Source organism: Cannabis sativa, chromosome 1 (genome assembly GCF_029168945.1).
Source record: "Cannabis sativa cultivar Pink pepper isolate KNU-18-1 chromosome 1, ASM2916894v1, whole genome shotgun sequence".
Classification (NCBI taxonomy): Eukaryota; Viridiplantae; Streptophyta; class Magnoliopsida; order Rosales; family Cannabaceae; genus Cannabis; species Cannabis sativa.
The window spans coordinates 55,449,489-55,463,408 of record NC_083601.1 but is presented as its reverse complement, the minus strand read 5'-3'; the positions used below and the strand labels follow the sequence as shown (position 1 = coordinate 55,463,408).

The 13,920-nt window shown below is 31.3% G+C and overlaps 1 protein-coding gene across 1 annotated transcript; it reads left to right on the top strand.

Moving 5' to 3' along the window:
- Positions 1-11,656: 11,656 nt before the first annotated feature.
- LOC133033626 (polygalacturonase-like) lies at positions 11,657-13,441 on the top strand. Its single transcript, XM_061108609.1, has 4 exons — positions 11,657-11,836; positions 11,961-12,269; positions 12,373-12,894; positions 12,995-13,441. The coding sequence occupies exons 1-4, from the start codon at positions 11,708-11,710 to the stop codon at positions 13,238-13,240; spliced, it is 1,206 nt and encodes a 401-aa protein (XP_060964592.1). The 5' UTR covers positions 11,657-11,707; the 3' UTR covers positions 13,241-13,441.
- Positions 13,442-13,920: the final 479 nt, after the last annotated feature.

The window sequence follows — 13,920 nt, the reverse complement described above, 5'->3', positions numbered from 1 at the left end:
GCAGCATCGGTATTAATCTTAATCGTATTAACATTTGGTAAGGTCCAATGCTCATTACCATCTTCAGGAAAAAGTAATCCTAAAGATGAATCGAAATTTTTATCTTGAGCATAAAGCCATTGATTAAGAACCGTTTGTGCCAACACTACAACATCCTTGACTTCAACATTCTTTTGATTCCACACCAGTTCGTTTCTACTCTTCTAAAGTGCCTAACATAGCATAGCCACCAGCTGTCTACTTCTTCCACTCCAATTTTTGAAAATCCAATTGAGCCAACTAGGAAACGTGCTAGCCACATCAGTAGAAATACCTGGTTCTAGCTCTGTCCAGCAGGCTCTAGAGAAAGAACATGTGACCAAAATGTGGTTTATAGTTTCATTTTCGAGATTGCAGAAAGGACACATAGCATTGACAGCCACATGCTTTGTTTGGAGCTGAGTTTTCATGGGAAGGCAATTAGTAGAGGCTTGCCATAAGAAGTTCTTCACCTTTGGAGGGACTTTTAAATTCCAACACTTACGTCAGAAACCTGAAAGGTCAGGTGTTGCAAGCGGCTGTTTCCCTTCTTGAATGATAGCATAAGCACTCTTCACAGAATAGTTTCCTAAGTTTTCTTTCTTCCAGTACAAAATATCCGGCTCTGTGACTTGAATAGGGATACTAACAATTAAGTTAATATCTCTCTCATTGAAGATGTCATGGAGTATATCCATATCCCATTGATCTTGGTCTATGGACATTAGCTGAGATACCTTTTTGTCGAGGAGGGAATCACATACAGTGTGCACATAAGGGTCTGAAATATCAGGCAACCAAGGGTCATTTAGAATATTAACTGATGCACCAGAACATACCCGAATTGCAGCTCCTTTTTTGAGCAGTAGTTGAGCTTCCATGATGCTTCTCCACACAAAACTTGGGCTGCCACCTATCTCAGCTGAAAGAAAGGAGCCATTGGGGTAATACTTGGCTTAAAACACCCGGATAACAAGAGAGGGAGGTTGTACCATCAATCTCCAACCTTGTTTTCCAAATAGATCAACATTAAAATCATATAGATTGCGAAAACCCAAACCTCCTTGCAATTTAGGCTTGCATATACGATCCCAACTCATCCAATGAATATTCTTATCCTTTTTGGAAGAAGAACTCCACCAGTATTTGCACATAGCACGTTCCATCTCTTTACTTGTTTCAATTGGTAACAGAAAGACGCTCATTGCATAGGTGGGGAGAGCTTGGACAATAGTTTTCAGCAGTATTTCTTTACCCGCCTTTGACAGAAGTTTACCATCCCAGGACTGAATACGCTTCTGCACTTTCTCTTTCAAAAACTCGAGGATTGCTGACTTTTTCAAGCCTATTATATTCGGAAGGCCTAAGTAAGTGCCATGGTCATCAGCCTCATGTATTCCCATATCACCACAAATGACGTCTCTTGTATGAACATCAGTATTTCGGCTAAAAAAGATTGATGACTTGTTAGGATTTATCTTTTGTCCCAAAGCTTGCTCGGACACATTCAGCAATGATTGCACATTGGAAGCTGCTCTCTCATTAGCTCTGCAAAATATGTAGCTACCATTTGCAAAAAACATATGGGATGCAGTTGGAGCCCCACGAGCAATTTGAATGCCTCTTAACTGTTGTCTGTGCTCATAATGCTTCAGTAATGCCGAGAAGCCTTCTGTGCAAATAATGAACAAATAAGAGGATAAGGGGTCTCCTTGACGTAACCCTCTCCCAGGAATAATAGAGCCAAATAACTTGCTAGCATGAGCAATCTGGTATCTAGCCGAGGTGACACAACTCATTAGGAGAGAAGTTGTATGATTATCAAACCACATCTTAGTAAGAACAGCCTGCAAATAACCCCATTCCACTCTATCGTATGCTTTGCTCATGTCAAATTTGAGGGCCATGACTCCATTTCTTCCTGCAGTTTTTCTAGTTCATGTAGTGCATTATCTCAAAAGCAACCATGATATTATCGGTAATCAATCGGCTAGGAATGAACGCACTTTGAGTTTCAGATATAACCTTATTAAGAACCAACTTAATTCTATTGGCAAGTACCTTAGAGATGACTTTGTATAGGACATTGCACAAAGAGATTGGTCGAATTTCAGTCATCGAAGTTGGTTGTTTCTTCTTGGGCACAAGGACAATAGTGGTAGCAGGTAATTGATCTGGAAAAGTTGCATTCTGAAAAAAATCTCTAACCAGCTGAACGACATCATGACGCAAGACATCCCAGAATATTTGATAGAATCCTGGACTCATTCCGTCTGGTCCCAAGACTTGTCAGGGTGCATCTGAAATAAGGCTTTTTTGACTTCACACTCCTCAATCGGTACCACAATTAGCGAATTCTGAAGCGGGGTAATAGTTTTTGGAATACAATCTATCACCTGATTCCAACTAGTAACCGTGGGGGTAAAAAGTTGTTGAAAGTAACCAACCATGACATATTGAAGTCCATCATCCCATCCAACCATAGTACCAGAATCATTACGGAGAGAATTAATCTGATTGTTTTGTTTTCTTGTTTTGGCAGCAGCATGAAAATATTTAGAGATGTGATCACCTTCCTTTAGCCATAACTGCTTTGATCTCTGTCTCCAAAATATCTCTTTCTTAGTAAGCATCTCAGCAAGCCTTTCATTTTCCTCCTTATATCTCTTGGCCGAATCATGATCACATCTCCCTTTTAACAGCTTAATTCTTTTTTTGCATTGAGAAATTCTGGACTGAAAGTTGCCAGTGATCTCTCTTCCCCAATCGGCTAGCACGTCAAAACACTTTGTTATTTTTTCAGGAAAGGATAAATCAACATACTTGTGAGTAGATCTAAGTTCCTGGTAAAATAATTCCAACAACCTACACATTGGCTCGCGGAGCCAGGCATTCTCGAATTTGAAGTTACGACTTGATGGTCTTTGGATTTGGACAGCAGGGACAAGGAGAATCGGGCAGTGGTCTGAGGTAGAGACTTCAAGATTAGTGAGCCTTGCATTTGGAAACTTATCAAGCCAACTTGAGGTGATAAACCCTCGATCAAGCTTGACTTCAATCCAATTTTATGTACCCTTTCCTCTCTCCCAAGTGAATTTGTATCCTTCCATCTCCATGTCAATGAGACCGCAGCTAGTTAACACACTTTGAAAACCTTCAATGAGCCAATTACGATAAGGTCTTCCCCCTCTTTTATCACTTTGACAAGTGACATTGTTCATGTCACCTGTGAGGCACCATGGAAGGCTGGATAACTTTGCAAGATCACTAATAAGCTTCCAAGTGAGTTTCCTTTTAGATCAATTTGGCTCTCCATAGACTCCAGTGAGACGAAATTGAGGCCATTTAGGGGCAGATATAATCATGTCAATATGGTTTGTGATAAAGGTTCTTAATTCCACTTCCTCCTTATTTCCCCAAAGAACAGCAAGTCCTCCACTATGCCCCTGACTTCCTACAGTAAAAGAGCCCTCAAAACCAATGGCCATTTTCAATCTATCAATTTTTTCTTTTTGACAAAGTGTTTCACAAAGAAAAATAAAATTGGGTTTCTTTTGGATAATAATATCCTTTAGGAATTGAACGGTCCACGGGGTCCCAAGCCCACGATAATTCTAACTTAAAATGCTCATAATCCTTGGCAGGTCCTTGATTCGGAACCCGCCCCAGACAAGTTTTTTGGGCCACTGTTTTCCATAGGAACTAAGGTACTCAATTCTTCCTCGTCAGATATTAGGCCCACTTCAGTTTCCACACACATGGCAACACTATGGCCCATGTCATTATAAGTCCTTCTTTTTTTAGTCTCAACTAGTCACATTCCTTTTTTGAAACCAGGCTGATTAGTAACCAACTCCTGAATCACGTCCTGTAGAGAGTTACTGAGTTGACTATTTCCACCATCAATTTCCTTCCCTGACATATGCTTCTTCCCACGATCAATGGCCATGTCTGATATCCCCTGATGATTCGGGACATTAACAACTCCTTTACTCCCACGATTTGAGGCATCAATAGCTGGTGTTTATTTCCCATGACAGCTAGCATTCATACCTTCTAATCCAGTACGCAGCCACTGAGCTCCGATGATCTTTGTACGTCGACGGAGCAGTGCTCTCATACATTCGCCATAAGGTTTTTTAATTTCATGTGCTAGTGTATCAAATAACCTTGCACAGAACCTCTCTGAATACCCCAACATCTCACAGATAAAGCAAAAAGTGGGGACATTTTCATATTTGAAAGTGATCCAAAACCACTCTTCATCAAGCTTGCGAAGCCTCATTCTCCTCTTTAGAGGCTTTGATAGATCAATGGTGACTCTAATCCTCATATAATCCCTCCACATGCCCATAAAATTATTAGGTCAGGATTCGACAAATGTCCCTATATAATTTCCAACCGCCTGCAAAATGGTTGATGTCATACATCCAGTTTGAAGATCATGAATCAGTACCCATAGATCCACTGTATCAAGGGTGATACATCGAGGATTAGAACTATTCTTCATACGTGAGATAATCAAAGCCTTCCTATTAAAATACCATGGACTGCCTTCAATGACCCGCTTAATGTCTATTTCATGGAAAAACTGAAACAGAAAGCGGTTAGCATCCAATTCTTTTATATAAACTCCCTTACCGGGCTTCCACAGAGCAGCAAGAGTCAGTTGCATAGACGGGAAATTCACTGTCCCTGCCGTGATAAAACCTCCCAACAAGCACAGCCGCCAATCAAACACAAACTCCTCTTCCCCCCTCGTATCCCATTCTTGCAAATCGAGGCCACCTTCGGTTTCATCTTCAATAGCTATGTCGTATAGTTGATTGCTTGAACTACTAGATGACGCCATAATCAAAAGACAAAAATCAAAACAGACTACTTATAAAAACAGAGTACGAACAAACCATGACAATAGTCAAGACATTCTCCAATGTGTTTTTTATTTAGTTAACAAGTAAAGTTTATTTTTAACATTTGGTTAATTAAATTATATTATTTATGGAAATGATTTTGTAGTTACATTATTATTATTTTCTTAAAAAATAATATGTGCATGTGTTATTTGTTTGATTTATAAATAACTTGTAAATTTCACTGTTTTTTATATGTATTAATCAATATATATATAATAAAAAATATGAAAGACCAAATGTAGATTACACAATTTTATTTAAATATAATTATATTGTATATTAAATAAAACTATTTTATATTTATGCTTATAATTTGTTATACTATATGAAAATTAATTAGTTTCTACAGTAAATTTAAATGTAACCAAAATTATAACTTTAAAATAATTAATTAACAATTTAAATATTTACCAATAAATTATGTGATTTGTTTTTTGAATTTTATTGTAACTTATTAATTTATTAAATAGACTTGAAACTAATATAAATATTTTTACAAAAATAAAATAAAAAAGATGCGTAAAAATATTTAAAATAATAAATTTATTTAATATAATCTAAAATTAAACACATAAGTTTCAAAGTAACATAAAATGTTTATAAAATAATTAGTAAATAAAAAAAGAGTTTATTATATTATATGACAATTCATTAGTTTCGAAAATAAACCTTAAGGTTACCCAAATGTATTTTAAATAATAAGATAGCATAATATAACTTAAAAATAGCTAATTGATTGTTAAGATGGTTATAAATAAGTTTTTGAGGTAACCAAATTGTATCTGAAATTATATAATTTAACAATAAATTTTTTTACGTAAGAGTACCTAATTAGTTTCTTATCAACATAATAAGTAACCAAAAGGTTATTTTTGAAAACCGAGGAAAATAGTAAGAAAACGAAATTTGGAATTAATTTTGTTAAAGGCATATTATTTTGAAATTAAGGTATTTATTAATGATGTGGCAAAGGTATTACTATAATTGAGATTTATTAAAATATTTTTGTAAATAATTTATATTTTAAGTATATTATTGAAAAAATTCTTAAAATAGGAATTTATTGTTTTCATGGCCAAATAATTTAGAGATATTTACATATAGACACGCTTTTTGTCTTTTATTATTAACTATAACCTAATCTATCTCAATAACAAATTTAACGTTTCTTTTATACCGTTTTAAAACTATTGGTCTTTGTTCACATTTTATAGCTAAGCTCACACATTTTTTTTTTTCTTTTTAAGGAAGACTTGTAAAATTAAAAATTAGGTAATTACACATAGAAACAATAAAAATAAAATAAATATTTTTTTTCTGCAACTTAAAAAAAAAAATTATAATCACACCACTAATTGTTTAGCCTCAAAAATTATACAATTACGATTTAATGTTCAATATGATCATTTTGAGATGTAGAACTATATATTTTTTGTCTTCTTTAGAATCAAAGTAATTACTGAATTACTAACTATACTAATTATATACTCATTAGTTTTTTTTTTTCAAAAAGTTATATACTCATTAGTTAAATTGCAACAATGTATACAAATAATTATAAAAGTAAAAACTTTATAAACAAGTAGCCAATTGGTGTATAGGATTAATTTACTAGTTAAAATATCATTGGCCCCACTAAAAATCCCAACATCACAATATTTTTTATTGTCATCATTAAGCAACTATTTTTTTTTATCAAAATATACATATTAAAAAAATAAATTATTTTTGTGTTGTATGTAGAAAAGTAACTTCGTAGTTGCTTCTAAGTTTCATTTTAGGTATCACCAAAAACTAAGGTGCTGTTTGGTAACACTTTTGTTTTCTAATTTTTTAATCACAAAATGAAAGTAAAATTTTTGTTTTTAAAAATTTTGCTTTTGAAAAATAAAAATGCGTTCTGTAACCACTTTTGTTTTTTAATTTAAAATCAGAAAAAAAAATTGTGTTCTCTAAAGTTCATTTTTATTTTTTGATTTTATTTACGTCGGGTCTAGGTTCGGGGTCGGATTTGGGTTCAAGTCAGAGGCCGGGTTCAGCGCCAAGACCGTGGGGGGATTTGGGTCCGGGTCATGATCGAAGTCCAAGATATTGATCAAGAAAAAAAAAAAAACTGTTTAAAAAAATATTGAAAGTGTTTGTTTTTTGTTTTTAAAATTTTGATTCTTAATTAAAAAATTGAAAAGTAAAAATATTTTTATACAATATGTTTTTGAAAAATATTTTCACTTTTTCAATTTTAAAAACAGAAAACTGATTAAAAAAATGTTACTAAACGACACCTAAATAATTGATTTAGTTGCTTTTTATTATGATGACAAATGAAAAATATATGTATTTCTTACATGTTAAAATGACTACATTCAAGAGTAGTTTATTTATTTTTTCATTTAGTTAGCCAAAAAGTAACTAAATTTTTAAATTAAACAAAATTTGATATATAAACCAAATTCAAAGGTTGCTAAAAAATACTTGGTTATTCACGGGTTTATTTTTCTATATAATTTACATTTTACTTTTATATTTAGTTTTTAAAATAAACTTGAAAGTTACAAGTATGTAACTTAACAAACAATTTATATATGAAGATGTTTAGGAGTAATTTTTTAAAGTAATTAAAAGTATTCTAGATAATATGATATAAAAAATAAAGAAATCGGTTTATTTTAAAATAATAATAATAAATAAATGGATAACAAAATGTGCATTTTGATAATATGTGTTACTACATAGCAATTTATAAATTGTTAATATATTTTTATGCACATAATTATTTAATATAAAGCATATAATTTATAAATTTTCTTATATTAAATGGAACTATTTGCTAAATATGGTAGTTTACAATTTATTAGTTTCTAAATAAACTTGAAGGTGACTAATATGTAACTTAATAACTAATTTGTATATTAAGATATTTACAATTTTAAAGTAACTAAAAGGTATTTCACACAATATGAAGTGAAAATAAACAAAAAAAATGTAAAAGCAACTAATTAGTTAATTTTTTTTTTTTTTAAAAAAAAAAAGATAACAAAAAGTGTATTTTTGATATGTTGAATTACTACATAGTAATTTTTTGATAGCACGATAATTTGTTCATTAATTTATAAAAGGTTACCAAAATACACTTTAAATAATTATAAGATATATAATATAATCTAAATGTAATTAATTTGGCATATTAAGATTTTCAAAATAAATATTAGAAATAATCAAAAATGTATCTTAAATAATATAAACATAAAATAAGTTTTTATAATTGATAAAAAATTAGTGACTACCTACATAGCTTTTTTGCTAAATCAATTATATATAATAACTGTCTGAATTATATAAGTATCTCTGTTATCCTATATTGTAATTTATTGGTTTCTAAGTTTGAAAATAATACAAAAATCAGCTAAAATATAAATTTAAGCTTCAATTAATTAATTAAAATAAAGTTGCTTGTATAAATGTAATTGTACTATTTTATTGATATATAATAGGTAATTAATTGGTTTATTTTGATTTTAGAAATAATGACAAAATATATATTTTAGAAAAGTAGATCATGAAAGTGTCATTGAGCTCAAATAATAAGTAATGTAGTCAGAATTTATTTTTGAAGTTTTAAGAAGTGAGAAAATATCATGATAGCTTGTTTAAGGAAACAAACAAACACTAAATCAGGGATATAATTAATTTCATTCAGGTATATAATAGTTAAACGTGTTGCCGTAATTGTATAATATTAATTTTGTACGGTATAATTGTAATTGATTTAATTATTATGTATAGATATAAAAAGGGAAATTTGATTTTCTATACTTAAAAGTTTTCAAAATTTTTTTTTTGAACCAATAAATTTTATACTATGAAAAATATGCCTACTTTACCTAAATCCCAAAATTACCCCTCTCAAAATCCCACACCCATCAGCCCTCTCTCTCTTTCGCCTCTCTTTCTTTCTTTCTCTCTTTCTCTCGGTGCCGCACCCACAGACCCACGGCAGACCAGACACCCACACACCCACGGCAGATCAGCCCTCTCTCTTTCGCCTCTCTTTCTCTCTTTCTGAGTTGACTGTACCGCCCCCTCTCACTCTCTTCGTCTCTCTCTCTCTCGAACAGGAAAAAAAAAAAAATATATCTATATATATATATGGTCCGATGGTCGGACCACATCGGACCCCATCGGACCATGTGGTCCGACCATCGAACCATATATATATATATATATATATATTTTTTTTTTTTAAGGAAAACGAAGAGAGATGGACATGGTGGTCGGACCACATGGTCCGATGGGTCCGATTGGTCGGACCCCATCGGACCATGTGGTCCGACCATCGGACCATATTTTTTTTTTTTTTTTTTTTCTGTTCGAGAGAGAGAGAGACGAAGAGAGTGAGAGGGGGCGGTACAGTCAACTCAGAAAGAGAGAAAGAGAGGCGAAAGAGAGAGGGCTGATCTGCCGTGGGTGTGTGGGTGTCTGGTCTGCCGTGGGTCTGTGGGTGCGGCACCGAGAGAAAGAGAGAAAGAAAGAAAGAGAGGCGAAAGAGAGAGAGGGCTGATGGGTGTGGGATTTTGAGAGGGGTAATTTTGGGATTTAGGTAAAGTAGGCATATTTTTCATAGTATAAAATTTATTGGTTCAAAAAAAAAATTTTGAAAACTTTTAAGTATAGAAAATCAAATTTCCCTATAAAAATTTCCCAATAATTTATCATATGCATATATGCACAATCAAAACACGTGCATCATGAGGCCATTCGATCGAGCACACAGTGAAAAATGAACCTTTTTATTAGCTACAAAATTCTAAATGGATGGAACCAGCTAGAGATAGCCATTAATATATTATAATAAAATAATCAGGACTAGTATAGTTCAAATATGATCTATCTCTTCATTTAAATATTAAAGCCAGCCACTTGAGAACCTATAAATATATATAATATTATATCTTTATATATTAAAAGTGCCTATCTAACGGCATTTCTTGGTTTAACATTCTTGGTTTAACAGAATATACTTAAAAATAAAAGAATATTCTGTTAAATTTAACGATTAGGTTTGATCTCCCGTTAAACCCAAAAAATTAAACAATCTTTTAAATAAACAATCTTTTAAATATTAATAATCTCTTTTTAAATTAAAAAAATCATCTTAGCCACATATCTCTCTAACAAACCTATCTTGGGAGAATATTAATAATTTTTTATTAATAATTAAACCCAAAAAATTAAACAATCTTTTAAATAAACAATCTTTTAAATATTAATAATCTCTTTTTAAATTAAAAAAATCATCTTAGCCACATATCTCTCTAACAAACCTATCTTGGGAGAATATTAATAATTTTTTATTTATTTTTTTTTTAAAAAAAATATAGATAAAATATTTAGAAAAGATAATATAAAAGAATATTGATTGTGTTGGCTTAGACATTTTTGGGCTTGGGCTTAAAAAAATAATAATAAAAAAAAGATAAAATGGGCTGTAATTAGTATTTACCTTATATGTTTGTGCTTATTTTTAGTTTTATTTTTAATTTTACCACCAAGAGGAGAAGGTTGAAAAATATTAGAATATGAAAATATTATTGGTGCTTATTAGTAATTTGCAAAGAATGTGAAAGTCTATAAATATATAGTTGTGTAGCTATTATTAGATATGAAATGAGATAATAGAACTTTTTTCAATTAGAAGATTAATGTACATTTTACTATTGATAACATACATTATTATAACACAACTATATTTTACTTACTAAATATACTGACACATATTTTATTTTTATAAAATAAATCGTTCAAATAATTATACTATTTTAATTATTAATTCAAATAAAAAACTAAAATATTAAATAAAACTAACACTACGTGGCTTGGCACGTAACAATCACCTAATATATATATATATATATGTAGATTTACTTGATTTCCATGGCATGTATAGGAATATCGTGTTTGGCAAAAACCAGAGAGATTTTGTTTCAATTCATTGAAAGTTCAAACCACGTACTGGCTTTCTTTCAGATATTCTCAGATTTTGTTGTTGCTTTAAAAATTATATATGTATAGTATATAGAGGATATATATATAAATATTTTTATATATTATATTACAATGTTTTGATTAATTGATTAAATAAATATTGCAAATTAAATATTATTAGTTAAATAAAATGGCGAACTGTTATTATATTATTTTTTACATAATAATACAATGTTTGATTAAATTAAATCTCACAAATGAGTTTTCTCAAGTAACATTTTCGAAGGTTATTCCAAATTACAATTGTAAGATCCCAATCATATATCCATATGTAAGAAAAGTTACATATATATATAATTATAGATGCATCTTTGAATTGATGTTGATGAGCTATAATATTTTATTGTTCTTGTAGAGACATTTTTGTAGACAACCAAGGAGTGATAATGTTACAGAATTGCATGTGATTTGGAACATTTTGGACATTAATGATCAAAGATATAGAAAACTTGATGCAGCAAGCCTAAGGCTTCGCTTTCCTTTTTTTTTTTTTTTAAATTTCCTAAAAAAATATATATAGTTAATTCATGATCATTGATTTATTTTCACGATGAGTATTTGATGGATCACTTCAGAAAAATTCAAAAGATAAATTTAGTAATAATTTGTTGACATCTAGTGGTCCTTAGAATTGTATGTTGCCTATAAATTGATGGAAACAAGACAAATAATTTCATTCTTCATTCCAAGTGTTCAATTAAAATTAGAAAAAAAAAAAAAAAATAGACAAAATGGTTCTACAACGAAACAAGAAGGTTTCCTTTTTGGTTGTTCTTCTAGCAATTTCAGTAGCAACCATTAATTGCCAAACCTTTGATGTGACCAAATATGGAGCAAAACCTAATGGTCAAATTGATCAGGTAATTAATTATATTAATCAACTTATCTCTCTTTGCATAATAATAAATTAATTCATATTTATACATATGTAAATATCAATTAAGCTTAAAAGAAAATATGGGTGTTTGTCTAATGTGTACGCAGGCCTTAGCGGACGCTTGGAAAGAAGCATGTGCAGCCCCATCTAAGGCGACAATAGTAGTTCCTAAAGGGACATACAATTTAAACAAAGCATTTTTTCTGGGACCATGCAAGTCTCCTGTGGTGTTTCAGATGGACGGTATACTAATGGCCCCGAGCGCTGCCAAAGGCTTTAAAGATGGAGAAGGGTGGGTCACTTTTGAAAAGGTCCAACACCTAACTATCACTGGTACAGGAACTTTCGATGGTAATGGTGGACAAAGTTGGGGAAAAAAATGCAAGAGAACAGATTATTGTGAACAACTCCCAATTGTAAGCTTACTTATTATACATTATTATATTACTATTATTTACTTTATTTACAAACTTAATAATAATGTGTGCTTCTCTTGTTATATTTCAACACAACAAACAGAACATTAGGTTAAATTTTATAACTGACTCTGTGATCGAGGGTATCACAACAAAAGACAGCAAACAATTTCACTTCACAGTCTTAGAAGGAGAGAACTTGTTATTCACAAATCTTAAGATAATAGCTCCAGAAGAAAGTTGGACCACGGATGGAATCCACCTTGGTCGTTCGACCAACATCACTATCACTGACACCACCATTGCAACTGGCGACGATTGCATCTCTATTGGAGACGGAACCAAACAGTTGAAGATCACCAAGGTAACATGTGGGCCGGGCCATGGAATCAGTGTTGGCAGTCTTGGAAAGTATCAGAATGAACTTCCAGTAGAAGACATCACTGTCACTGACTGCACATTCAAAGGAACCTCAAATGGAGTCAGGATCAAGACATGGCAAGGGTCTACTGATGGTGTTGCTAAGGGCATGCACTTTGAGAAACTCACCATGGATAATGTTGAAACGCCAATAATTATTGATCAGAAATATTGTCCATGGGGCGCATGCACACAGTTTGAAGGGGTTCGTATTTATATATATATGTTAGATTATTTATATATATATTGTTTTGTGTGTTAAATTCACATGTTATGTGTTTGTGTGTGTATATATACGTATACAGAAGCCATCTAAGATCAAAGTTAGCGATGTGGTGTTCAAAGACATTAAGGGAACTTCTTCAACTCCTAAAGTTTTGTATCTTGTTTGTGGGGCATATCCGTGCGAAGGTATACAACTTAATAATATTGATCTCAAAACTACTGGTAGTAAGATTAAAGGGCCAGCCAAATCCGTTTGCACGAATGTTAAACCCGAGATGTCCGGCACTGTAAACCTACCGCCTTGCACTACTGATGACTCTGCATAATCTTCAACAACAATTAATCATTCATTCCTTATTATAATGAGTTATTCATCATGACTTATAATAAATGAATTAAATGGGGTACAATTCTTAATTAGTGTCTCCTATCTCCATTTTGTTTCTTTTAGATTGGTCATTATTTTGACCTTCACAGTATTGTATTAATTTATGTGGTTTTATTACAACTTTACACAGTTGCATGACATTAATCTTAATGATGTCTTTAATATGTTCACACCTTTGTTATTAGGGTTTATGCTATAAAAATAAGTATTGAATGAATAAAATATTAGAGAATGTATGAAATATAAATATATTACAAATGAATAAGTTAATTATAGAAATATTATTTATTAATATCAAAAAATTCATATAGTGTATGATCTTGTAAGAGTATAAAAGAATTAATATCATACCATATTAATAAAATAAGTCGGTAATGTATTAAAAGTATGTAATCTTTAATATAAAATTAACAACTATGGTTTACTAACCACTAGCAATGTAACGCCCCACCTTTTGTAATTAGACAAGACAGTGAAAGCTTGTGTAACAAGTAATTGATTAGTAATATGATAAAAATAAGAATTTTTATATCTATTTGTTTTTGGTAAATCAGAATCATGTATTGCTCAAAAACCAACCATTTACACCTATACATCACCTTGATTTAAGGTGAAAAC

Coding starts and splice junctions, on each gene's coding strand:
- LOC133033626 (XM_061108609.1), top strand. CDS start 11,708: ATGGTTCTACAACGAAACAAGAAGGTTTCCTTTTTGGTTGTTCTTCTA. Junction 12,270..12,372: donor ATTGTGAACAACTCCCAATT/GTAAGCTTACTT, acceptor CACAACAAACAG/AACATTAGGTTAAATTTTAT. Junction 12,895..12,994: donor CATGCACACAGTTTGAAGGG/GTTCGTATTTAT, acceptor ATACGTATACAG/AAGCCATCTAAGATCAAAGT.